At 34.9% G+C, this 26,450-nt stretch overlaps 1 protein-coding gene and 1 pseudogene across 3 annotated transcripts in view; both read left to right on the forward strand.

The window, feature by feature from the left end:
• Positions 1-26,188, forward strand: part of AMY2B (amylase, alpha 2B (pancreatic)) — a 43,547-nt gene extending 17,359 nt beyond the window's left edge. The window contains exons 3-13 of one of the 3 annotated variants that reach the window (XM_011935211.1): positions 169-777; positions 17,957-18,170; positions 18,517-18,663; positions 19,470-19,667; positions 20,151-20,381; positions 21,119-21,252; positions 22,042-22,164; positions 22,259-22,358; positions 24,295-24,413; positions 24,524-24,649; positions 25,965-26,188. In XM_011935211.1, coding sequence (XP_011790601.1) covers positions 18,003-18,170; positions 18,517-18,663; positions 19,470-19,667; positions 20,151-20,381; positions 21,119-21,252; positions 22,042-22,164; positions 22,259-22,358; positions 24,295-24,413; positions 24,524-24,649; positions 25,965-26,154 — 1,536 coding nt within the window. In that variant the 5' untranslated portion in view covers positions 169-777; positions 17,957-18,002 and the 3' untranslated portion in view covers positions 26,155-26,188. Of the gene's footprint in view, positions 1-168; positions 778-17,209; positions 17,606-17,956; positions 18,171-18,516; positions 18,664-19,469; positions 19,668-20,150; positions 20,382-21,118; positions 21,253-22,041; positions 22,165-22,258; positions 22,359-24,294; positions 24,414-24,523; positions 24,650-25,964 lie in introns of those variants that run through there. The other 2 variants (XM_011935210.1, XM_011935209.1) reach the window with 2 other exon arrangements.
• On the forward strand, positions 15,943-17,063 carry LOC105506913 (annotated as a pseudogene).
• Positions 26,189-26,450: the final 262 nt, after the last annotated feature.

A 26,450-nucleotide genomic window follows, 5' to 3' on the forward strand; every position in this document is an offset into this window, starting at 1 on the left:
AAAAAAAAAAAAAAGAAAAAAAAAAAGAAAACTTAAGAAATATATTGATGCCTGGTTCTCTTGGTCAGAATTTTGATTTAAGGTATTGCGAGTGTAGCACAGATGTTAGAATAAACCTCTCAAACAGATTTTAATGTACAACCAAGGTTGAGAACCACCAAAGAAGAGTTTTTATGCATAAAAATTCCTATACTCTACCCTAGAACCAATACATCTGCATCTCGGGGAATGGAGTATAAGAATCTGATTTGAAAAGATTTTCCTAGTAATTCTAAGAGCTGACCATTTTTAGACACTGCTTTGTTAGAGTAAAATGGTTAGGTACCTAGTATCAACCTAGCCATCCAACCTTATATTAATAACTAGGAAAATAGAGTGTTGGAGCCTCCGTGTTTCTTTGTTGAAAAATCTGCTACTATTATTAGTTCTATGAAAACAATCCAAAATTTGGTTATTATCATCTTAAAAGTATAAAACCTATAGATATTGAAATTGTAATTATTTTTCTATAGGCACACTTAAAATGATTTTGTAAATGTTATAAATCAGTTTCTTTATAAGCTGTTATTTAGATAAATTTCGTTATACTGACATGATTCACTAATTTTCTAAATATAACTGGTTCAGCTTTCAGTTATTTTTAAACTAATGAACTGTGTTATACTTATTATTTTTAATGGGCTTTTGTGATGTTTTAGGTTTCTTTTGAATCCGGTATGTCCTTCAAGTGCTTTCCAACTTTGAGACGAAGAAATTGACCACCTGGACTATGGAACTGTGCGTAACAGCTTTGAAAGTGTATTTAAAAATTAAATTGATATGCCTTTAAATCAGTGAATTGGATATATATTACATGTATTTTAATGTCTTTCCTCAAATATAATAAATTTTTTTCTTTCCAATAAAGTGGTGTTTGTATTTTTTATCTGGTTTAACACATCTAGGAAAACATAGTATTATAAAAATATATAAAATTTATAATTTTTTTATGATTACAAATACTGCCTTTAAAAATTAAAAGACAGTATTTGTAATTACCTGGATACCAGCGCGCTTTCACATTTTTTTTATTGCAATCTTGTTTTTTGTAATTATTTTATATTTGTCTGGCTTTGAGTTTTATTGGGCTTTTGGTTTTTCGGAAGCGGGTGATTTATCCCAGTTTAGAAAATTTGTATCCTTGCCGTAATACAGTCTTCCATTTTTGTACCCCCAAATTTTTCATCTGTCAGAACATCACTCCAAGGTGAAAATGTTTCCCATGTACAGTTATTCTGTTCCTTTAATGAAATTAGTTTCAGCTGTATGTACGTAGGAAAACATTCTTTTTTTAATTTGATTTATTCTTACAGATACTTTCCTGCGTCTGTGATTACACCTGTACCTTAGAGGCACTGCCCAAAAAGACTCAGCTCCTCTGTAAAAATGCTGTTGTGAATCATAGCTTCTTACCTTTTTCAGCATTGTGAGGTAGAGAGAGTAAGAACATTAGAGATAGGAATTAGAAGGATGGAGAAGTGAACCCTGGAGCATCCAAATGGTGAGATACCAAATAGTTAAAGAACTGTTAAAGAAGACTAAGGAGGAATGACTAGAAGCTAAATGAAGAAAGTATCTCAAATAGGAAGGAGTGATCAAATATATTAGCTCTCTTGATGAGTTAGGAAAGATGAGTTCTTAGGATTAAGCATTGAATAGAGCAACATTTGGGACCTTGATGTTGACAAACTTGGTGGACGTCAGGAGTAAGAGGAGGTATTCAAGAGAATGTTGGCGAGGAATTTAATACAGTGAGTATTGAAGACAACTCTTAAGGAGTCTTGCTTTCAAGGGGATGTGAGAAATGGGTTGTTAATGGAGGGTAATGTAATATCCAAACACTGTTTATTTTAAGATCGATAATATAGCAGGTTTGTATGCTAATGGGACTGATTCAGTAGAGAGAAAAAAATGCAGGAAAGAGGGATATTGCTGAAATCATAGATCTGGTATACAAATAGAAGGGTTAGTTTTAAAGGTAGGCACACAAACAGCTCATTAGTAACAGTAGGATAAAGGGCAGATTATAGAGTTCTAGATGTTTGTTGTTCAGTAGATAGGAGTAGCATGTCAAATTTTTGTTAAATTTTCTCAATGAACTAGGAAACAAGGTCATAAAGAGGGAGGAAGTCATGAAGGATTAAGGAAGGAAAAGGAGATGTAAAAAGAATAGCCAGGAATGCAGGAAAGTAAACAAACTCTTAGGCAGTCTGTGGTTTATTTAAGTGCTATCAGTCAACGTGGTTTTGTGTTTTTCTCCAGTTGAGTTCAACATAGGTGCTGTCACTGAATGAGTACAGAATTCAGTTTAAAGTTGAGATTTCCCTAGGTGAGTAAGACAGTCAGTAATGAGATGTTGTTATATTTAAGAAAATGACTATAAAAGAGGGATATGGAAAGTAATCTGGGTTAAGGAATGAAGTGAGAAAATAAGGTTGAGACAGTGGAAAATCGTATGATCAATTGTAGATTGCAGTGTGGTTGAAGGTGCATTGGAGTTCTTGAGGTAGGAACTAGAAATTTGGGAGATTTAAATAAGAATGGGGTGACTGAAATTGAAAATTAAATTAGAGTATAGTACTTAGTGATTATAAGTTTTAGGATGTGAAGATGGGAGTAGCTTAGAGGCAAGGTGATGATGGAAGGAGATAAATTCAAGAAATTGAGAACCTAGGAGACTGAAAGATTATGTAAATGAATTTTGAAATCTCAACAAGAACTGTGCTGAGTGCTTGTAGTAATTAGTTTATCTTTACTACCCTGTGAGAAGACAGCACTTCTTTTGTGAGTAATCGAAAGTTCTTTAATGTGTCAACTGTAAGATACTTTATTACATTTATCTTTAGTAATACATACTAAAAAATAATGACCTCAGTAGGATCATTCAGTAGATATGTGAGCTAACCCCCTGGGTCAGACATTTACGGGGTAGAACTGATGGTTTTCAAGAGGAATAGAAAGTTCTCACCCCTAGTGCTTAAGCTGCTAAATATCCCGCCCTATATTTTCTGAAAACAAATGATATATAGAGCGTCCGCATAAAAGCTAATAGGAAATCTTAAAACACACACAAACAACACATTGAAAAAGCATCAGGAAAGATATACCCTGTACCCAACATGTACAAGGTCTAAGCAATGAAGAAAAAGATAGGAAATCAAATAAGACTAGAACATCTATGAGTAATGTATAAACACTTGAGGCGGTTGTATCCATTTAAAAGGTATCAATTAGAAATGAAAAAGGACGCCAGGCACAGTGGCTCACGCCTGTAATCCCAGCACTTTGGGAGGCCCACGCAGGCAGATCAACATCAAGTCAGGAGTTTGTGACCAGCCTGGCCACACAGTGGGACCCTGTCTCTACTGAAAATACAAAAAAAATTTCTGGGCATGGTGGCTTATGTCTATGGTCCCAGCTACTCCGGAGGCTGAGGCAGGAGAATCATTTGAACCTGGAGGGGGAGGTTGCAGTGAGCCGAAATTGTGCCGCTGGACTCCAGCCTGGGTGATGGAGGAGGATTCAAAAAATATATATATATTATATATGTGTGTGTGTGTGTGTATATGTATATATATAACAAAATTTAATTTCTTGTAAATTATAAACTAGGACTTAATATGGCATTTATGTACCAGGATCTTTGGATATCCAAAAGTTTAAGAAGATGTGAGCAATTTTATGAAACTTTTCAAAGCTTAGAAAAAGGTAACTACTTAAAAGACCGTTATATGTTGTTTAAGGAAACGTTAGATGAAGTAAGTCACAAAAACATGCATAGAAATGATCATATAAACTCAGAAGAAATTTAATGTCTTGCTGTCGAAGGAAAAGATGGAGGTGTAAGAGACTGAGGTTGAGTGTGGGAAGCTCTGTATATATTGTATTTTTCTTTTAAAATATATATATTTAAACTCTCATTTCTTGTTTTTCAAATGTTCAATGAAAATTCTTTTATTTTTCCTGTTTATTTCTGATCTCATATATGCAGTGTACTGTTTTTCACAAATATTAGTGATCCTCCCTGCAAATGAAATACTCCCATCCTGTTGAATTTGGGAATGTCCATGTGATTTGCTTCAGCTGTGAAATGTGAGCAGAAATAATGTTTTACTTTGGGAACTTCCCGACTGCTAAAGCGTGTGTCAAAATGAAGTTTTTGTGACATTACAAAAGGACTAATAAGAATGCCTTTGTTGATCCTAGTTGAACATGAGAAACTTAGTTATTGTAAGCCACTGAAAAATTTTAGTTTCTTTTATTACTGCAGAATAACCTATTCTGTCCTGATTGATACAGCCACAAAATTTCCTTAAGCTCTTTGATTTGCATATTTCCATTAGGATGTAGAAAGCCAAGAGAAGAATAAACATAGGATCAGAGAATGTTAACAGTGAAAGAGACTATTGGAATAAATTTGTTCAATGGTTTCCAGACTTTGGGTTCTAAGTAATCAGTAATATTTCAAAAAAAAAGTATTAAAAGATATTTCAATATAAAAAATAATGGCATTTAACTTTGTAAACAACAACAAAAATACCATTGCGGGGCATAATAGGTCATGCTTGTAATCCCAACAACTTGGGAGACTGAGGAGGGAGGATCACTTAAGCCCAGGAATTTGAGGCTGCAGCGAACCATGATTGCATCTCTGCACTCCAGCTTGGGTGACATAGGGAGACCTCAGCTAAAAAAAAAAAAAAAAAAAAGTTGTAATTAATACATTGTTCCTCTGTCTCTTTTCCCATCTTCCTTACCACTTGGTCTTTAATCTTATTAAACAAGATCTAAGGATAAGACAAGAAAAAGGATGGTTGCATCTGTACTGAACATGTATTGACTTTTTTTTTGTCATTTTCTAAACAATATAACAACTTTTGACATAGCATTTACATTGCATTAGTTATTATAAGTAATCTGACATGATGTAAAAGTTATATGCAAATACTACATTTTATATGAAGGACTCGAGCAGTTGTTGCTTTAAGTATCCATGGGGAGTCCTGGAACCAATTCCTCATGGATATGGAGGGACGAGGAACCACTGTAGTTAAACAAATAATCACTTTAAAAATTAAAACCTTTTGCATGGTGAATACAGTCATGCACTGTATATATAATGGTGATCCAGTTAAGTTTATTATGCCACATTTTTATCGGAAGTTTCCTATGTTTAAATATATTTAGATACACCAGTACATTGTGTTACAGTTGCCTATAGTATCCAGTGCAATAACATGCTTTACAGGTTTGTAGCCTAGGAGGAATAGGCTATGCCATGTAGGTTTATGGAAGTCCAATCTATGACATTTGCACAGTGGCTTAATTACCTAAAGACTTACTCTTCAGAACATACTCCTGTCATTAAGCAATGCATGACTGTAGTTGGACAAAAAATAATAATGCAGGCATACCTTTGGCACTGTCCTAATTCTTACCAGCATCCATGATTACTTAATTTTGCAATGGAAAGACTTCAAAAAACAGTGATCTATTAGGACAATATATTTGCAATACATGACAAATGATAACAACATAAGAACTCCAAACATTCAATAAGAAAAAAATAATAAAGCAAAACTAGATAGGAAAAGGAAGAAGCAAATTTCAAAAGAAAACTCAATAGGCAAAAAAAATGTGAAATGATGTTCATCCTTGCTAGTAATTGGGAAAAACACAAATCATTTTTAATCTACTAGGCAAAAATTAGAGCTATGATAATACTAATTTTTGGTGGGAGTGTTGCAAAAGGTACTATAATATTTGCTGCTAGAGAGTAAAAGTTGATACCTTTGTAAGGGCAATTTTGCATAATATGAACACATAAAAATATGCTTCAAGCTTCACATACATTTAGCCTACAGAATTACCCATGTGTAAACATGTATACAGATGTTCATTATAACACTTCTTATAACAACAAAATACTTGGAAATAAATTTTCATGTTAACAAGAGCATGCTATATGATCTTAGTCCAATTAGAATATTCTGTTTTATTTCAATCCTTTGAAAGACTCAACTTCTGACTGTATAGAGACAATTAAAAAAATAATGTGTTCTCCATATGTGCATTTGGTCAGGTTAATTAAAACTTGTCAAATCTGCTTGTTCTTCATATGGTTTTGTTAAAACTCTCTCATAATGGTGGATTTCCCGATTATTGTACTGTCAATTTTTTTGTTTTAGCAATTTTAAACATGTTATAAGGCAAGTAAACACATATATTTGTTGAATTTCTAGTCAGAGAGTCAAACATTTTTAATTATGAATGTACAGCCATTTTATTTTGGCATTAATTTTGCCTTAGATCTTTGTGCAATACTAATAAAGCTACACTCTCTTTCCTTTGGTTAGAATTTACATTGATTATTTGGTTCTAGCTTTACCTTTACCTTTTTTGTATCTCTGTTTTTAAAAAAATCTGTCTGAAAATGCATTTAGCAGAAACAATCAATTTACATTGGATATAATTATTGTTATGTTTGCTATATTCACTTTATTCACTCATTTTTTGTATTCTTCCCTTCTTTTAAATTATTTTTATTATTATTATTATTTTTTTTTTACCCTATACCACAGGAATTAGGCACACTTTCTGTTTTGTTAATGATTAGCACTGATTATACCCATGCATATTCTCAAAGTCCAAAGTTAATGCCTATGTCCATTGCCAAAGACAATAATGTGACCTTAGAATACTTGAACACTGTTCTATTCCAGTTTGCAGTCATTTTTATTTTTGAAATTATTCCTGTATTTTTAATCTTCCAAGACATTATTTTTGAAGAATTTTTACTACTGTTAATCTTTCAAAAATTAATCAGATTAAGCAGAACTCAGATTTTAAAATATTTTCACATAATATTTTATTTGATTTTTCTAACAATCCAGTGAAAGAGAATATAATACTGATTAGTAGGTAAGAGCTCACTGTGGAATTAAGCTTCTTGGCTTTGAAATTCAGTCCCAACATGTACTACAATTTGACCATAATAAATTTTTAGTGTTTCTGTTTTCTCATTTTAAAAATGGGGATGATCATATTTCTATCATGTAGGGTATGCACGTGTGAGAAGTAAAAGTGGTAATGTATGGAAATGACACATAGTAACTATATGTTGTTAGTGGTTATTATATATATATATATCAACAATATCCTCATTTTCTAATTGAGGACCTAGTATGAAATCCATAGACTAATTTTTTTCTAAGGTTCATATAGAAAAAATATGTTCATGGTGAAGCATCTAGTAGATGATGACGCATGGAGTTAAATTTTGTTTGTTTGTTTGTTTTGAGACAGAGTCTCGCTCTTGTTGAGCAGGCTGGAGTGCCATGGCGCGATCTCGGCTCACTGCAACCTCCACCTCCTGGGTTCAAGCAGTTCTCCTGCCTTTGCCTCCTGAGTAGTTGGGATTACAGGTGCCAGCTACCATGCCCAGCTAATTTTTGTACTTTTAGTAGAGACAGGTTTCACTATGTTGGCCAGGCTGATCTCGAAGAGTTAAATTTTTGATTCTGTGACTTTGCTTACATTCTAGTCTCATTTAACTAATTTAAACCAGTCCTATGTCAATCTGGTCTTTAAGGTTATTTTGTTAAGAAGGTTATTTTATTTTATATTTTTTTTATTTTTAAGATTATTTTATTAAGGTTCTTTTATTCCATATATGTTTATTCTCTATATATTTCCTATATATTGGTATAAATATAAATGGTTCAGGGAAAAAAATTAGAGATTGGGAGAGGGTATTGTAGAAAAAGGAAGGAAGACAAAAAGCAGATGAGATACAGTGTAGTAAGAAGAGGTGGCAGGGCAGCAAATTGAGCAGAGGAGAGAAGACAGTGGTTTGCTTAGGAAACGAGTGTAGTGACCAACCTGCTGCAATACTGGAGTTCAGAGAAGACTGCTTGTAGAAATCTGATTTGGAGAATTGGAGTAGGACGATAGGGCACATATTGAAAGTAAGAGGTTATAGAAAATCTATAAAATTCTAAATTCAGCATTTTTTTTTTTTTCCAACTGAAGAAAAAGCAAAACCAGAACTGTGAGATTTTGTTATTTTATGATTGTAAAACAGTGAACTGTGCGTTTGGGAGATTGCTGATTGAAAGAAGTTAAAATAGTAAGTTATTTTAATGTTTGAGTATCATGTAAGTCCTCTGCCAACTTTTTGTCTTGAAATAAGTGGTTTCTGTCACATGATTTGATATAGAGTTTCACAATCTATTTTCAGTTTGTTGACAAATCATGTTTCAGTGCTGTGCTGTACAAAATGTACTATTTATATTGAAACTGTGTCTTAACCTTGGCTCAAAAGGTGTCTCTGATTTCATAGATCTGGTAGGCAAACTTGATTATCTGTGCTTTCTTTCCTCTAACCTTCACATGCAACTTATCCTGAGTTCAGGTTTATTGTCTTTGTTATTTTATTTTCAGAAGAAAAATAGAAAACTGTAGGTGGAAGCGCTGGTGGTTGAAGGTTTTCTATTTTGAGAAAATTGTACATAATTTATTGCAAAACTCAGAGGAATTCAGACTTTTTATTTTTTAGTAAGAGAAACAACTAACTTGATCAAGTTCATAAATGTGACATTAAAGTATTTCAGTTGTAATTTTTAATCACATTAAATTACTTCCAAAGATATTTATAAGGCATCTAGGCCAAGAACTATGAATGACATTAATAGATAACTTGTCCTTTTTTTGTCAATGTTAATTCATTTGCATGTTAAAAACTATAGTATCTGGTACAAATGTGAAGCTACTTTGGCTAGGGGGAAAGAACTTGTAAATAACTGATACTTATGTAAGTAGAAAGGAAGCTCTAGAAAGACAAGTTATTTGGAAGTTGCTACTTTCTGCTTGACATTTTAATAGAGCTCTTTCATTTTATTTAAGTCATGGCTTTGGTGTGATTTAGGTAAACTTTAAGCTAAAGGATTAAATTTATGGTACTTGATGTGTTAAGAGGAATACTGCATTTACACTAGAACCGTTTCCCTATAATGCCATTTATATTATGGATGTCAAATAAATACCTCATATATGATACTGATTGAAAAAATACTTTTGAGACCCTCAGAAACTGGCTAATTTTTAGTTAATTCTTGACACTGGATATATTTTATTTTTTTATATGAGCCCAGATGAGAAGAGAGGATATGTTTTGACACTCCGAATACAAATAATCTTTAGTGACTATTGCTTTGTTGTCAGGATATTATCAAATGTCCTATTTCATATTCTCAGGGAATTCCCAAGATATGTCATTTGGCACATTATAGTAACTATTAGAGCTTTAGAGTAAAGGGAAGTTTTCTCTTTGTAGAGCATTCTAGGAAGTACAGAATATGGGCAATAATGCTGTATGTTACTAATAACTGGATAGCTTCTCTAAGGATAACTCTTTTAGAATAACTATTCCAGAAAGTTGATATAACAACTATTTTAAATCCTTATTTTTGGTGGTGGTGTTTTTGATGCCAAAGATGCCAAGAATTGTTTGTGCAGATTTTTATTTCAGAAGGCATAAATATACTTTAACTGTTGTAATGCTTCTCCTATGGGGTATGTAGCGCTTCAGATTGCTTGTTTGAGGTTAAAATTAAGATTGAATGAGAAAACATATGACAATGCCTGATCTTAGTAGAAGCTTATTATATGTGTGTTTAACTCTACCTTTCATATAGTGCTAATCCCCTAAATTATGTCTGTAAATTATCCCTTATTTTACCAGCATTCCAAATGCATTGTGAAAAATGCTGATTTGTTATTACAAGAACAGAGTTTATTAATGTGGCATAGATGAAAAGTATATTTCAAAACTAACGTGGATATGCCAGAAATCCTAAGCCAATAAGCTATTGCTTATTGAATAGTGAGGGGATAGTGTGAGGGAAGGAAGGAAAAAATTGCAGGAATAAAATATTGGTGATTCCTTTTCATCTCTGCCCATTGTTTTAGTAGAAATGAAAATAATTCTGAGAAGTAGAAAACATTAGAAGTTCAGAAAAGTAGAATGGGAAGACAGAAGGGCCACATGTTAGTAGAGTGAAGGCAGGAAGACAGTATGAGTTGATAGGATTTTTAATAGGACCAGGTAAAAATACCAATACAAAAATAACATTATCAACCATATTGAGCTTTTGCCGTATCCATGCAATGGGATAACAGCTTTATTTGCATTATTTGTTTAATCACAATAACTCTATGAGGTAAATATTACTTTTTCTAGTTCATAGATACATTTAGAGAGGTTATTTTCCAGCATCACAGAGGTTATAAATGGAAAAGTCAGGATTTATAGTTTGTCTTAACTCCTAACAATTACGTTTTCACATTTGGAACTTTGAGTCAAGCATAAAGTTCAAATGGTGCCCCTCTTCTCTAACTGTCAACTCTTTACACCATCAGCCCTGTATCACTAGTCAGTTTTCTATTTAGATTCTGATACTCACCCGTATCCAGTTAGTATCTTGTACTCCCTGCAAATTTTCCTTCCCTATTTGTTTTTTTAAAAATCATCTCAGGTAATAAAACTCCCTTTGCTACTTTGAAGGCACCTCTTTATTCTCCCTCCTCCCTATAACCCATCATTTGTAAAGATGGTGGCTTCACCCAACATCTTTTTTGGTATTTTGTCAGCCCTCAAGGATACAACTCTCCAGGCCTGATAATTCAGCCAGTGTGCACTGCCCTCTATATAGTAGTTGATTAGGGATAGCATCTGTTCCGTTCAGTGTCTGTGCTAAATCAGCTAAGTATTTAGTGTTCCATTTCTCAGACAATCATTGCTTGTTGAAAACTCCCAATTCTCTGCTTCTTTCTTCATATCTTTTTTTAATTGTTTTTATATACCCATTTGTTTTAAAAGTGGTACCTCTACCTCAGTATGTCCCCATATTAGTTAATCAGTTTCTCTAAACCAAATCTGCCTTTCAATTGCACCATCAGTCATAAAGATGTGGACTTTCTAACATTCACCCAAACTTTAAATCACGGAGTCCCCATTTCTCTCTTTATATTCACTATTCTCTTATATCTGATTAGCCACCATTTTCTGTACAGTCTCCACCAAGTCTGTTGTATCTCCCCTGTCTGTTTTACATAAGCATTTCCCCCCCATTCCAGGGGTATATATATTCCAAGACCCCCAGAAGATGCCTGAAACCACAGATAGTACCAAGCCCTGTACAGTCATCTCTCCAGTATCTGTGGGGTATTGGTTCCAGGACCTCCCATGGATACCAAAATCTACAGACGCTCAGGTGCCTTATATAAAATAGCATAGTATTTGCATGTAAACTATGCACATCCTCCTGTATGCTTTAAATCATCTCTATATTGCTAGAGATGTAATATCTACTGTAATATGAATACTATGCAGACAGTTACATTGTTTAGGGAATGATGACAGGAAAGTCTATATATTCAGCACAGATACAACTATTCTTCTTTAAAAATACGTTCTTCCGCGGTTGAATCTGGCGATGTGGAACCCATGGATATGGAGGGCTGACTATATACACCATGTTTTTTCCTGGCATATCACTCAACTATTAGCTGGTGAGTCAACTCAGATTGTTGGAATGACTAGGGACAACTAGACTTCAAGTGATCTTTCATCCCAATTATGCTCACAGCACAATGTATGATCTCAGAGTTTCAAGAGATCAAACTCCCTTCTGCAAACCCCAGTCAAACTTTGCTTTGTCTTGTTTGCTGATATCTCGTTGGATAAAATAAATATCAAGCTAATTCCATAGTCTATTTAGAAAGAGACACCGTATAGGTATGGATACTGGGAAGTGTCATTCATTGGATGCCCTTTAATATAACAATCTATCACACTTCCCTAATTTTCATTCTTACTGCTATAATCCAAGTTCAGATTTCCATCACTGCTGTGCTTACTAATGTTCCTATCTCTTTGTTTTCTGGCCCATCTGATGTAATTAAAAGTTTTTATTACTACTTTCCTGTTTAAAACAACCAAAAAACCTTCTGAGGAAATAATTTTTTTCTTCTCCCTGATTTTGAGTGTCCCTAATATACCTTTCCAAATTTAACTGCCATGGCTCCCTCACACTTGACTTAAATTTCTAAAACACTGTATTGACTTCTTGCCGTTCTCCTTGCTCTTCTACATATTTTTCTTACTTAAAAGTAATTTTACCTATCTCTTTTCATTGATGTCAAACCTGTTCTTCAAGTCAATTTTGTCTCCCCTTATTCCCATCTGTCAGAAAGAACTTTTCCTATCAATTAAATCCTGAAGCACTTTACTCGTAACCCTCTTAAAATTATGTTCATATCTTTCACTTTATTGTTTGTTATTGTGTATGGATATATCCCTTCTCTAACTGAACATAACTTCTTGAACAGCTCTGTCTAATAGAAATAGAATGTAAATCATATATGTAATTTAACATTTTTTACCAACTGCATTAAAAGAAACAAAAAGACACTAGGGAAATTAATGTTAATGGTAAATTTTATTTAGCCTAATGTGTCACAATATGTTATTTCAACATGTAAACATCATAAAAATATATTTTTTTACATTTTATTTTCACATTATCCAGAGTGTGTTTTACACCTATTAGTCATCTCTGTTCAAACTACATATATTTCAACTGGTTAGTGGCCAATTATTTCTAGTGGCTACCACATTAGACATCACAACTCTAGAATTCTAGGAGAAACGTTAGTGTAATATAGAGAATGTTGACTTGCAATAAGACTTATTATCAAATCCTGTCTTTGTCACTTACCACATGAGCCTGGACAATTTACTCAATATCTTTGGGCCTTAGTTCCATCATGTGTACAACACTTTTGCTGGGATTAGAGTCGAGTGTATTAAACAATTTCTAATATAGAGTTCATTGATTTTTAAAAAATCAATGAGGACATAACCCATGTTATGCCAATGTTTTGCACAATACCTGGAACCTAGAGTTTTCTTTTTCTTTTTTTTTTTTTTTGAGACGGAGTCTTGCTCTGTCGCCTGGGCTGGAGTGCAATGGCCGGATCTCAGCTCACTGCAAGCTCCGCCTCCCGGGTTCACGCCATTCTCCTGCCTCAGCCTCCCGAGTAGCTGGGACTACAGGCGCCCGCCACCTCGCCCGGCTAGGTTTTTTTTTTTGTATTCTTTAGTAGAGACGGTGTTTCACCGTATTAGCCAGGATGGTCTCGATCTCCTGACCTTGTGATTCGCCCGTCTCAGCCTCCCAAAGTGCTGGGGTTACAGGCTTGAGCCACCGCGCCCGGCCTTGAGTTTTCATGTTATAGCCATTTATTGAGCACATAAGACAATGTCAATCATTTTACTAGGATTTGGAAATACTAGATATGAAGTCTGCCTTCAAGAAGCTTGATCCAGAATGACAAGTAAATTGTTAATTATTTATAATATAGTTACAATAAAAGTCAAATATGGCTTAATGTCATATAAATTAAAAAGCTTTCATACAGCAGAGAAGCTAACTGTGCTTGGTAATATAAAGGGAAGCTTCATAAAGTTGTGGTTTCAACTTAATGTGGAAGGAAAATTAGTTGCTTTCACACTAAGTTGGATGTGGAAGGGGATGATATGGGAAAGAAAACCACTAGGAAAGTCATGGAGGTATGACATTGCATATAAAATATGAGGAACTTCTAGTTTTGCAATGAATAGAGTTCACAGGATTGGCTGGGGGAAGGACCAAAGGGGAGCATCAGGATCGAGAGTGGAATAGTTAAAATCCACAACTCTCTTGATACTCTTCACCAAAGCTGGTACTTCCTCATTTCTTCTCATGTTAAAAAATGGTATCACCCCCAAATACCTATATATTTAATATTTTTTCCTCATCTTTCAGCTCTAATCTATTCATAAATCTACTGCCTGTTTACCTCTGAAATAGACCTTGTCTATGCCCTAGTGCAAGCCACTCACCTCTTTCCTGGGCCACTGTAAAAGTCTTCTAACATCTACCTCTTTCCACTCTTATCCTCCTATAATCTGGTTTCTTCCCAGAAGCAAGGGTGATTTTCTTTTTAAAGTCTATTAGTCTTTCAGTTCCCCATGTTACAGCCTTAACAGCTGTCTCTTTCTTCATGTTCTACAAGGTTCTACATGATCTGGCCTACCTCTCTGATCTCATCTCGTTTTATCCCACCCTTTATCACATGTGCTGTAGCCACACTGATTTCTTTTTAATGTGTCTCATGTATTAGCTTTTTCTTTTCTTGGGACATTACTCTTGTTCTTTCCTCTATCTATTGCTCTTTCTCTGATCTCTAAATGACTGGACACTTCTAATCATTTAAATCACATCATAAAGTCACTCTTTTAAGGGGTGTCTTCCCTTACCATCCAGTCTAAAATATGCTGACAGAAAAGTCACTCTCTATTTTATGATTTTATACTAGTTCTTATTGCTATCTGAAATTATTTTTATCATCATTATTAGTACTGTTGCTATTACTGTTATTTACTAATATATTTTCTTTCCACTAGAATGTAAGCTCTCTGAGAACAGAAACCTGTCTTTTTTGTCATTGTCTCCTGAACATCACCCACAGTGCTTAGCAAAAAGCAGACACACACTTAACACTTGTTGAATGGATGGGTGAAGTTTTTCCTACCTGTACTATTACTCCCTTTCATAGCATTTCACTTACATTAAGAAGGAAAAGGTATGCAAATTTATTTATTTAGCGTTTCATCAGGTACAATAAATATTTGTCTACAGGGAGAACACCACCACCACCACAAATCCTACTACTATATGCACTATATTAAGCACATGACTTGCTCGAGGGGAAAAAAGTTAGTTTCTCCAATTCATAGGCTTTCAGATTTTAAATGTTTTCTTAAATCTTAATGCAGAACTTTAAATAACCAAAAATATGAATTAAGGATGGGAAACAGGGCTGATTTTAAAAATGGAAATATCATGTAATATTTCTGTTTGAAATGGAAGCATGACAAAAATTTGCAAATATACAGATAAAGCAATATTTTGAGAATTCAGTTGGTTTCAATTGTTATTTTCCATTAGTGACGGATATCAGAAATAAAATACAGTCCTTATTTATTTAATTAGGATTTATATATATACACATATATAAAGAATTTATATATGTAGACAGTACATATATATTTATATTTGTGGACAGTGTTATATATATGTACTGTTATATATATATATACACAGTATATATATACTGTGGTGTGTGTGTGTTTATATATGTTTGTTCTCATGCTGCTATAAAGAAGTGTCCAAGACTGAGTAATATATAAAGGAAAAAGATTCAATTGATTCACAGTTCCATATGGCTGGGGAAGCCTCAGGAAACGTACAATCATGATGGAAGGGGAAGCAAACGCAAACACATCCTTCTTCACTTGATGGCAGGAAGGAGAAATTCTGAGCAAAAGGGGGAAAAGCCCCTTATGCAACCATCAGGTCTTGGGAGAACTCACTCACTGTCATGAAAAAAGCAGTATGGGATAACCGCCCCCATGATTCCAATTTCAATGACCTCCCACCAGGTCCCTCTCACGACACATGGGGATTATGGGAACCACATTCAAGATGAGATTTGGGTGGGGACACAGCCAAACCATACATATATATACATATATATACACACACATGCCCACATACACAAAGACTGTATAGATATGTGTGTGTATGTATACAAAAATATAGTCCTCATGTGTAAACAAATATTTACTGTCCTTATTTATGTTATATGTGTGTATGTGTGCGTGTATGTGTACATACTGCCAGAGGTTTGTAAAGGTTAAGATTGTATCAGTAAGAAAAAAACAGGGTCTCAGTCACCTCTGTCAGCCCCACGCACCATGTTGTCCCACCACTCTGCTGTCCCACTCCACCAGTCGCAATGCAAGAAGAGATCACGGTGCTGGTGATTGACAATGGCTCCGGCATGTGCAAACCTGGCTTTGCTGGGGACAACACATCCCAGCCGTGTTTCCCTCCATCGTCAGTGCCCCCGGCACCAGGGTGTGACAGTGGGCATGGGCCAAAAGGACTCCTATGTGGGCGACATGGCCATGAGCAAGCGCAGCATCCTGACCCTGAAGTAACCCATTGAGCATGGCATTGTCACCAACTGGGATGACATGGAGAAGATCTGGCATCACACCTTCTACAAGGAGCTGCACGTGGCCCTGGAGGAGCACCCGGTGCTGCTGACCAGGGCCCCCCTGAACCGCAAGGCCAACAGAAGATTATTCAGATCATGTTTGAGACCTTCAACACCCCGGCCATTTACGTGGTCATCCAGGCTATGCTGTCCCTCTACACCTCTATTTGCACCACTGGCATTGTCATGGGCTCTGGAGATGGAGTCACCCACACGGTGCCCATTTATGAGTGCTACGCCCTCCCCCACACCATCCTGCATCTGGACCTGGCTGGCCAGGACCTGACCAACTACCTCATGAAAATCCTCACCAGGGGCGACTATAGCTTTACCACCACTGCTGAGCAGGAGATCAGGCACTACATCAAGGAGAAGCTGTGCTATGTCGCACTGGACTTTGAGCAGGAGATAGCCACTGCTGCATCTTCCTCCTCCTCTCAGTAGAAGAGATAAGAGCTGCCTGATGGCCAGGTCATCACCATGGCAACGAGGTTCTGGTGTCCGGAGGTGGTGTTCCAGGCTTCCTTCCTGGGCATGGAATCCTGCGGCATCCACTCAGTCCACCTTCAACTCCATCATGAAGTGTGACGTGGACATCTGCAAAGACGTGTAGGCCAGCATGGTGCTGTCCAGTGGCACCGTGTACCCAGGAATCACTGACAGGATGCAGAAGGAAATCACCACCCTCACACCCAGCACCATGAAGATCAAGGATGATCGCACCCCCAGAGCACAAGTACTCGGTGTGGGTCAGTGGCTCCATCCTGGCCTCACTGTCCACCTTCAAGCAGATGTGGATTAGCAAGCAGTGGTACAACGAGTTGGCCCCCTCCATCGTCCACCGCAAATGCTTCTAAATGGACTGTGAGCAGATGCCTAGAATTTGCTGCATGGGTTAATTCAGAAGTATAAATTTGCCCCTGGCAAATGCATACACCTCATGCTAGCCTCACCAAACTGAAATAAGCCTTCGAAAATAAGTTGTTCTTGAAGCTTGTATCTGATATCAGCACTGGACTGTAGAACTGGTTGCTGATTTTGACCTTGCATTCAAGTTAACTGTTCCCCTTGGTATCTGTACATATCTTGGATTTCAGTCTTTAGTACATGTGGCTTGGTCACTTCATGGCTAAAAACGTGCTTGTGGAAGACAAGTCTGTGGCTTGGTGAGTCTGCATGGCCAGCAGTCTCTGATCTGTGCAGGTGTCAGGACTGAGTGTTCTGGAATTTATCTAGAAGCTGACAAGGACTCCTGAACCAGTTACTTCTGTCCTGTCAATCTATCAGGGTTGGAAAGTCCAAGCCATAGGACCCAGTTTCCTTTCTTAGCTTATGTTGTCTGCCAGAACCCTGTGGGCTGTTACTTGCCTTCAGTTGGAAGCAGTTCACATTTATACCTGTAAATGTATTCCTCCTTTTAATTTATGTAAAGTTGTTTGTACACAATTCTCGATCTTTAAAGAGATGACAACAAATTTTGGTTTTCTACTGTTATGTGAGAACATTCGGCCACAGCAACATGTCATTGTGTAAGGAAAAATAAAAGTGCTGATATAAGCAAAAAAAAAAAAAAAAAGGAAAGAAACATTAGTTTCTAAAAGGTCATTTAAGTTCTTTCCATGAGAGACTTTTTAATGTTCTTCACCTGTTAAAATTATTATTGATAAACCTTTTCAGATTATGAATAAACAGTTTGCCCTCCAGTATGTATTGATGCTAATATTTACTTTGTAAAATGTGCTTCTTACAGGAATATAAATAGTTTCTGGAAAGTACACTGACAACTTCACAGCAAAATGAAGTTCTTTCTGTTGCTTTTAACCATTGGGTTCTGCTGGGCTCAGTATTCCCCAAATACACAACAAGGACGGACATCTATCGTTCATCTGTTTGAATGGCGATGGGTGGATATTGCTCTTGAATGTGAGCGATATTTAGCTCCCAAGGGATTTGGAGGGGTTCAGGTGGGTATTATTCATAGTATAAATTGCAGGATTCACTGTGCTTATAGTAAATAGTGTTCTGATCTGATCTGTGAAACTTGGGCAACATTTTACTTCCCAGGTAAGTATTCTAAGTAAAACAGTTTTCTGAGGAAAAAACAATGTAGTATTTTTGACAACTTTATATTTTGTTTCTGAGATAATCTTTCTTCAATGAGAATCCTCCAATGTGCTGTTAATATTTTCAAAAGATAGCTGCATATACAAAGGTTCAAGAATATTTTTATATTATTGATTAGTTTCTAGAACATCCAATGATATACAGTAAGACACAATTTGGTGCTTATGAAGACTGTTTAATTTGTAGGTCTCTCCACCAAATGAAAATGCTGCAATTCACAACCCTTCAAGACCTTGGTGGGAAAGATACCAACCAGTTAGCTATAAATTATGCACAAGATCTGGAAATGAAGATGAATTTAGAAACATGGTGACTAGATGTAACAATGTTGGGGTAAGTGAATTCTAGTTTCCTTTAAAAATAACAGAGAGGAAAATGATTTCTCTCTTCTTTCCTGCTCCTTTGGAGCGGAAAGTTTTCCATATTTTATATTTTTTAAAATTTTACTTCATGCTTTAAAACTTAAATATTGTCTTATGTTCAACTTTTGTAAATATTTTTGTATATGTTCTCTGTCTACTAAAGAGATAAGTTAAAGTTTAGAGCAGAATTTACTTCTAAAGCAAAACATCAAATTTTAACCCTTATAACCATATTTCCTGGAAAGACTTTTCTGGTTAGGAATTATAATTTCAGTTACAATATTTGCTATCATTTTTAGGTAACTTGTGTTTCCATCAGTAATTCCTAGGTTTTTTGTGGTGAATAGCTCGCTTCTCTATTTAACGAGCAGCATAATTTGAGACTAATATCCACCTTATTTGTCTTCAACTGCTAAGTAGAGAGTACAGGCTTTCTCCTGGTGACCCACTGAGATTTCCAAAACAGTAACCTTTCCAGTCTCATCTGAGTTTTGTCTCCCCAAAATGGGTTTTTTGCATTTCCTCCTATTTACGGTAGTTTCTGGTTCTCTCAATTTATCATTACTATAAATATTTGACCAAGTGTCTAGAATGAATGTAGGTGTTTAGTTCACATTACTTTCCTTTCACAGTTGACTTTTGATCTTGTAGAAAAATAGTTAGAAGATATAATGAAATATTTTGGAGTTGTATTAACACACTATAGACTTTAATCAATAATGCTTTAAATGTCTACCTCTCTGTAAGTCACACTGAAGTAGAAACTTTGCTTTCTAGGTTCGTATTTATGTGGATGCTGTAATTAATCATATGTGTGGTAATGGTGTGAGTGCAGGAACAAGCAGTACTTGTGGAAGTTATTTCAACCCTGGAAGTAGGGACTTTCCAGCAGTCCCATATTCTGGATGGGATTTTAATGATGGTAAATGTCAAACTTCAAGTGGAGATATCGAGAACTATAATGATGCTACTCAGGTAATTTTTTTTTAAGACAGTGATCTGAATAAAGAGTGACATACGCCTTTAATTATAGACATGTAGCTAATTGAACTTCAGTTTAAATACTAATTTAGATCTCTTAGGGACACAGGTTAACAAATTTGACTACCATATGGATTTGAGTTTCTTAAAGTAGTCAAATTTGTTAACCTGTGTCCCTAAAAAACTTTTAAATATGGATTTGAGTTTTAATCAATACACAATTTTAAAAAGCTCACTTTTAAAAATCTTCCAACCAATTCAAAGGCTCATTGACTTTATTTCCTAAATTCTCTATTTTCTACTAGAAAATATTTCAAAGATACATGTATAGTAGAATGTGAGCATCCCCAGTGTCCAATGCAAGGAAGTCCCTATAAAATATCTATTGAGGAATTACTGAATACATGAATAAGCAAATGGATTTTCAGGTGAAAAGTGAGGTTTTATGAATCAGTCATAATGTTTTTACCTCAACAGGTCAGAGATTGTCGTCTGGTTGGTCTTCTTGATCTTGCACTGGAGAAGGATTATGTGCGTTCCAAGATTGCCGAATATATGAACAATCTCATTGACATGGGTGTTGCAGGGTTCAGACTTGATGCTTCCAAGCACATGTGGCCTGGAGACATAAAGGCAATTTTGGACAAACTGCATAATCTCAACAGTAACTGGTTTCCTCAAGGAAGTAAACCTTTCATTTACCAGGAGGTACATTCAATACATATATGCATATAAAATATCTTATTCATTAGAAAATTAATGGCAGATTCAATTAAAAATGGAATTTCTGTAGGATAAGCACTGAGTCATTTACATAAAACACTGTTCTTTAACCTCCTCTTCTTCAGATACAGCGTATCTAATTCTTTATCACAACAGGTTTTATGGAGGTACACAGAATGTAGGATACTGATAATAGTTATGTCTTTATTTTCTTTGGAAATGAAATGAGTTTATATTTATCAAGAAATGTCAGTCAGATAGTAAAAGTATTAGTATGAGCTGTTATTATCATTGATGTACAAGACTAAAAATTAGATAAGTATTCTCACAGGACAACAGGTAACTTTGACATTATGTTTCTTTCAATATTGTAGTGTATACTTAATCAAAAAAAGAATATAAGAATATTACCTGTTGAGATAATAAGAATAAGAAAAAACCCTTTTGAGCATTTTATATAACAAATAGCACTGGGTGTGGTGGCTCGTGCTATGATTTCATGAATCACAGCACTTTGGGAGGCTGTGGCAGGATTGCTTGAGGCCAGGAGTTTGGGACCATCCTGGACGATATAGCAAGACCCTGTCTCTGAAAAACAAAACAAAATAAGACAAAAACAAATAATAAATAGCTTAAGCTATTTGTTATAGAATATTAACTTATTGGTTAAAATGCTTTAAAGACCTTATGAAAAATGTTATTTTTTCCTAAATTTCTACTAGGTCATTGATCTGGGTGGTGAGCCAATTAAAAGCAGTGACTACTTTGAAAATGGCCGGGTAACAGAATTCAAGTATGGTGCAAAACTCGGCACAGTTATTCGCAAGTGGGATGGAGAGAAGATGTCTTACTTAAAGTAAATAAATACAACTTTTCCCCTGAATTATTTCATAGATCTATTAGTCAGACTACCCTAGTGTGAGTTATCTTCTGCAACATTCTTATTCAGACAACTATCAAGGAGTCAATTTTTAATGATAAGTATTCTAGTGCCCTAAACTCGAATCAATCATCTTTTGTATTTAGAATGTCTGTCACAAGACAGTATGCCTCAGAACCCTAAACATTCCCTAGGAATTTTCATCTAAGTACGAGATGAATATACTAGATTTGACTTGATGTTTGCATATAATCTTTTAAAGCCGGGTTATTATTAAAATGATCCCATCATTTATAAAGTATGTACAAAGTGTCTATACCGTAGAATTTACCTACACTAATTTAAAATATTAAAATATTTATATGATAACAATACAGTATTGAAGCCTTATTTTAATCTAGTTTGACGTTCTGTATAATGTGATATGGATATTGATCCTTCTGGAGTTCCTCTAAATTATAATGTGCTGAAACCTTTAAAAGACCTTTTTTTAATAACAAAAATCTTGTATTTGTAATATAAATATAAGTATTCCATACATGTATATACAAATATGGACTATATATGTAGATTACACACGTGAGTGTGTACGGTGTGTGTGTGTATATATATGTGTGTGTAAATATATATCTTGCAGACTAACCATTTAATTAGAGAGAGAATTAATCTTCAGATGCCATGCCCTGCAGAAAGAGATGCACAGTTAAATTACTCTAAAACAATTGTGAAATAGTACATCAATTATATCTTATTTTTCAAAAATAGAAACTGGGGAGAAGGTTGGGGTTTCATGCCTTCTGACAGAGCACTTGTCTTTGTGGATAACCATGACAATCAACGAGGACATGGGGCTGGAGGAGCCTCTATTCTTACCTTCTGGGACGCCAGGTAGAAAACAAAGTTCTCTATTTTTTTAACACATCTTTTAATGATGGTAAGAATATTCTGATATTCTATGATAATATAATTATGTAACTTTCAGGCTGTATAAAATGGCAGTTGGATTTATGCTTGCTCATCCTTATGGATTTACACGAGTAATGTCAAGCTACCGTTGGCCAAGAAATATTCAAAATGGAAACGTAAGTTTTAGAGTTGTTCAAAATATCCTTTTCTCAAGAAAAAGGAGGCAATCTTGTTCTAACTTAATATGACAACTATTAATTATGTATTTATTCAACAAATATTTAATTATGTGTAAACCTGATACAGGGCTCTGATTTTAGGCAGATTATATTAAAGGAGTAAAATTTATATTCCTCATTGAAAAAGAGTATGCAAGCTATTTCAGAAATATGACAAACATCCCCTAGCCAACAGGAAAAAAGAAAACACTTAAAAATAAGAGCTAGATACACTGAGTAAAATATGTATTTCAATACATATCTACCTCAGGGTTGATAGCAAGATTATATATACCAACACTTGTAGAGAACTTAAAACATCATCTGCCCGTAGTGAGAACAACATAAATGTTTGTTAAGTACTTTTAAAATGTTATATGGTATACAAAGAAATGAGTCATTTGAGCTAAGTTAAATAGGCAAAGTGTCCTATAAGAGGAAGGAAATTATATGAGCAATCCAAGAAAGGTAAGAATGAGAAAAACTTTTGGGAGTATGGTAAAGACATTAATCTGATGAGTAGTTTCAAAAAGGAACAGAGAAATAAGAATGTAAAGATATTTGGAAAACTAGTAGAAGGTTTTCTTTTAAACTAAAGGGTTCAGAAACAGCATCAGAGACTTTATGTCTAAAGCAGAAATTCCTCCTTCCTATGAGTCACACTGATATCTAGCTAGCTTCTTTTAGATGCCTTTCAGTTTGAGAAGTCTGCTACTTTGCACAGCAACTGATTCTATTGTTAAACAGCTTTAATATTTAGAAGGTGTACTTTTATATCGAGCCAACTTCTTATAATTTCTACTAATTGGTCTTATTTCTGACGTTAAGAGTAAGAGAGTATTTTTATTTTTCCTATTACTATAATGTTTCCACTTTGCCAGGACTGCTGCATGCTAAAAATTCTTAGTTTTGTTCACTTTTCACCATATGACATGATTCTAAGGTCAACACTGAAAACCGTCCTAGTGTTACTGTGGTTTTTTTTTAAATTTGTATTTTTTAAAGTGCCAATCCAAAAAACATAATATTAAAAATGTGGTCAATTAATAAAAAATGTTCAGATGTATTGTTTTGTACATTTATCTAAAAAGAAGCATGAAGGACTCTAAGATTTATTTAGCGCATGTCATGTTCAGGGCATTTTCAGATATACTACTGAATTTTTAGAGCAAAGAAAAACAATATTCCCATTTTACAAATGACAAAACTGAGACACAGTGAATTATGCATATTGATTAAGTTTTCTTAGCTACTAGTAATAGAGCCCGTGTTTTAATCTTGGTGTTTCTGGTACTAATGCCCTGCCCATTTCAATGACATTGCATGGCTTATAGTGATGTTAAGAAGTCCTTGCAGGCCAGGTGCAGTGGCTCACAGCTGCAATCCCAGCACTTTGCGAGGCCAGGCGAGAAGATCACTTGACCTGAGGAGTTCAAGACAAATCTGAGCAAGCTAGCAAGACCTTGTCTGTACTGAAAATTAAAAAAAAAAAAATGAGCTGGGTGTGGTGGTACACACCAACAGTCTTAGCTACTTGGGAGGCTGAGATGGGAGGATCACTTGAGCCTAGGAGATCAAGGCTGCAGTGAGCTATGATCATGCCGCTGTACTCCAGCCTGGGTGACAGAGCAAAGAAGCCTTTGCAGGTCCTTGGAATGAAAACCAGAGTATAAAAATTTGTTACCTTTGTTTTTAATATAGCAGAAAAGAACCTGAGCATAGAGAGATGATGAAGACCAAGTAAAGGGCTATAAAAATTAATGAAGGCATTGGATTCTAGATCAAGTCACTGACTGCAGAGACACAAGTAACAGGATAGGTTGGGTTTGGTGTAAAGGAGAAGGAAAAGGTAAATACATGTATGTTAAAATTTGGCTTTCCCCCCCTAATTAAGGATGTTAATGATTGGGTTGGGCCACCAAATGATAATGGAGTAATTAAAGAAGTTACTATTAATCCAGACACTACTTGTGGCAATGACTGGGTCTGTGAACATCGATGGCGCCAAATAAGGTGAGAATATTTATTTTGACATGTCCTCTAATAGGAAACTTTCTTTAGCATTTTATTTAAAACAGGTGAAGTTTAAGAATATCAACTTTTTTATGTTACTGTGTTTTTAGGAACATGGTTGCTTTCCGCAATGTAGTGGATGGTCAGCCTTTTACAAACTGGTATGATAATGGGAGCAACCAAGTGGCTTTTGGAAGAGGAAACAAAGGATTCATTGTTTTCAACAATGATGACTGGTAAGTAAATATCAATTAAAAATAATATTTTCTATCAGTATGTTCTTGATTCATTCTTTTTTTTCTGTTCATTTACTTTTTATCGTATCTGAAAAATCATTTAGTCGGTGGAGCAAGAAGACAATAGCGATCAAAAATGGGCAGAAGCAAAATGATGATGGTTACTCCTTTGTTGTCCTCTTTTCATAAGGGCTTTCTGTTGTAAGCAGAGTCCTTTCTGTGTACCTTTGCAGTATCTTATACATATATAGAATTAACATGCATACGCTCACCTACACATGCCACAAAATACACAAAGTAATTAATATAAGGATTGTGAAATCATTAAAAGAACATGTCTTATAGTCCTGCTTTTTTAATCATGGAAAAATGCTGCCTCAGTATTAAAATACCTTTATTTCTAACTGTTTTTCTCAAGGACTGCTCTACCTAGTTTTTTGGTATACTTTCTTCACTTCTCTGTCTCCTTGTGACAAATCACATTTTTAAAGCATATATATAAATAATATATATCTTGTGGTTAATGATTTGCTTCAGGAGATTTGAGTTTTAGTTCTGAAACTTCTCATTATTGGCCTTTCATCTGTGATTCTTATATCCTTTGCCTGTGGTATAAATGATTCCCTAACATATAGCTCAGAAGACTTCCTTGCAAACAGTTGAATTGTCTCTGTCCAAGGCCAACTGATACTCACACTTAGCTCATTCTAAGATAAATTATATTTCACTGATGAAAAATGAATAAATATATAAGTTAAGTCGATCTCTTTCCTGCCAAAAGAGCCCATGTCTAGTTCTTTAATTTCTTTCTTTTGTGGATGAGAATACCAAAATAAATTTTTGTGAAAAAGATTTATATTTCAAACTATCACTTATTCATAGAAATGCTAGATTGTTTGTATGTACACCCCAAATTCTTTTTAACCTCATGGGAAAAAAAAGGAGGTTAAAAAATAGTTCCCTTTAAATTGTTAAAAGTAGTTGGTATTAAGTTCAGTTGAGAACAAATTTGATTTTACTAAGGCAGCACTTTTATCAAAGTGTGACCGCTCCTGCCAATCTTCACTGATATTCTTCAACTTTGATTTTCTGGTAATATTTTCACTACTGACCAGGGACTTGCTTAGTTTGCTGTCAGGTTCACTTTGATCCTGAGAAAGCTATTTATACCTACTAGAGAGGCATATGGGTTTTCTTCTTAATGAGACCTTGTCTGCTTAGGGTTCTACAACATAAAGTGATGCTGTTTATTTGTGTTAGTTTGTATTCCTGCGTTTCATTGTATTGAAGATAAATCTCAAATATTTTATTCCAGGTCATTTTCTTCAACTTTGCAAACTGGTCTTCCTGCTGGCACATACTGTGATGTCATTTCTGGAGATAAAATTGATGGCAATTGCACAGGCATTAAAATCTACGTTTCTGATGATGGCAAAGCTCAATTTTCTATTAGTAACTCTGCTGAAGATCCATTTATTGCAATTCATGTTGAATCTAAATTATAAAATTTAAAATTAAATGCATATCCTCAAAACAATAGCCAAGTGTGTTTCTTTTCTTACATATATAGTAATATTTATATTTCATTAATTTTTAGTCAAAGCTCCAATTAGTAATCAACTTGAAAAATTCAGAAAACAACTCAATAGTATTAAAATCCCACTTAATTATTGAATATTTAGAAGATAATTACAGTCAGCACATCATTATGCTTCAGAAGACTGACTTTAACTTATTTAACATATGAACTAAGAAAGGCATCTTAACCAATATGTTTGTTGTCATTAGCATCATTTACCCA

This window comes from Colobus angolensis, unplaced genomic scaffold (genome assembly GCF_000951035.1).
Source record: "Colobus angolensis palliatus isolate OR3802 unplaced genomic scaffold, Cang.pa_1.0 Scaffold141, whole genome shotgun sequence".
NCBI lineage: Eukaryota > Metazoa > Chordata > Mammalia > Primates > Cercopithecidae > Colobus > Colobus angolensis.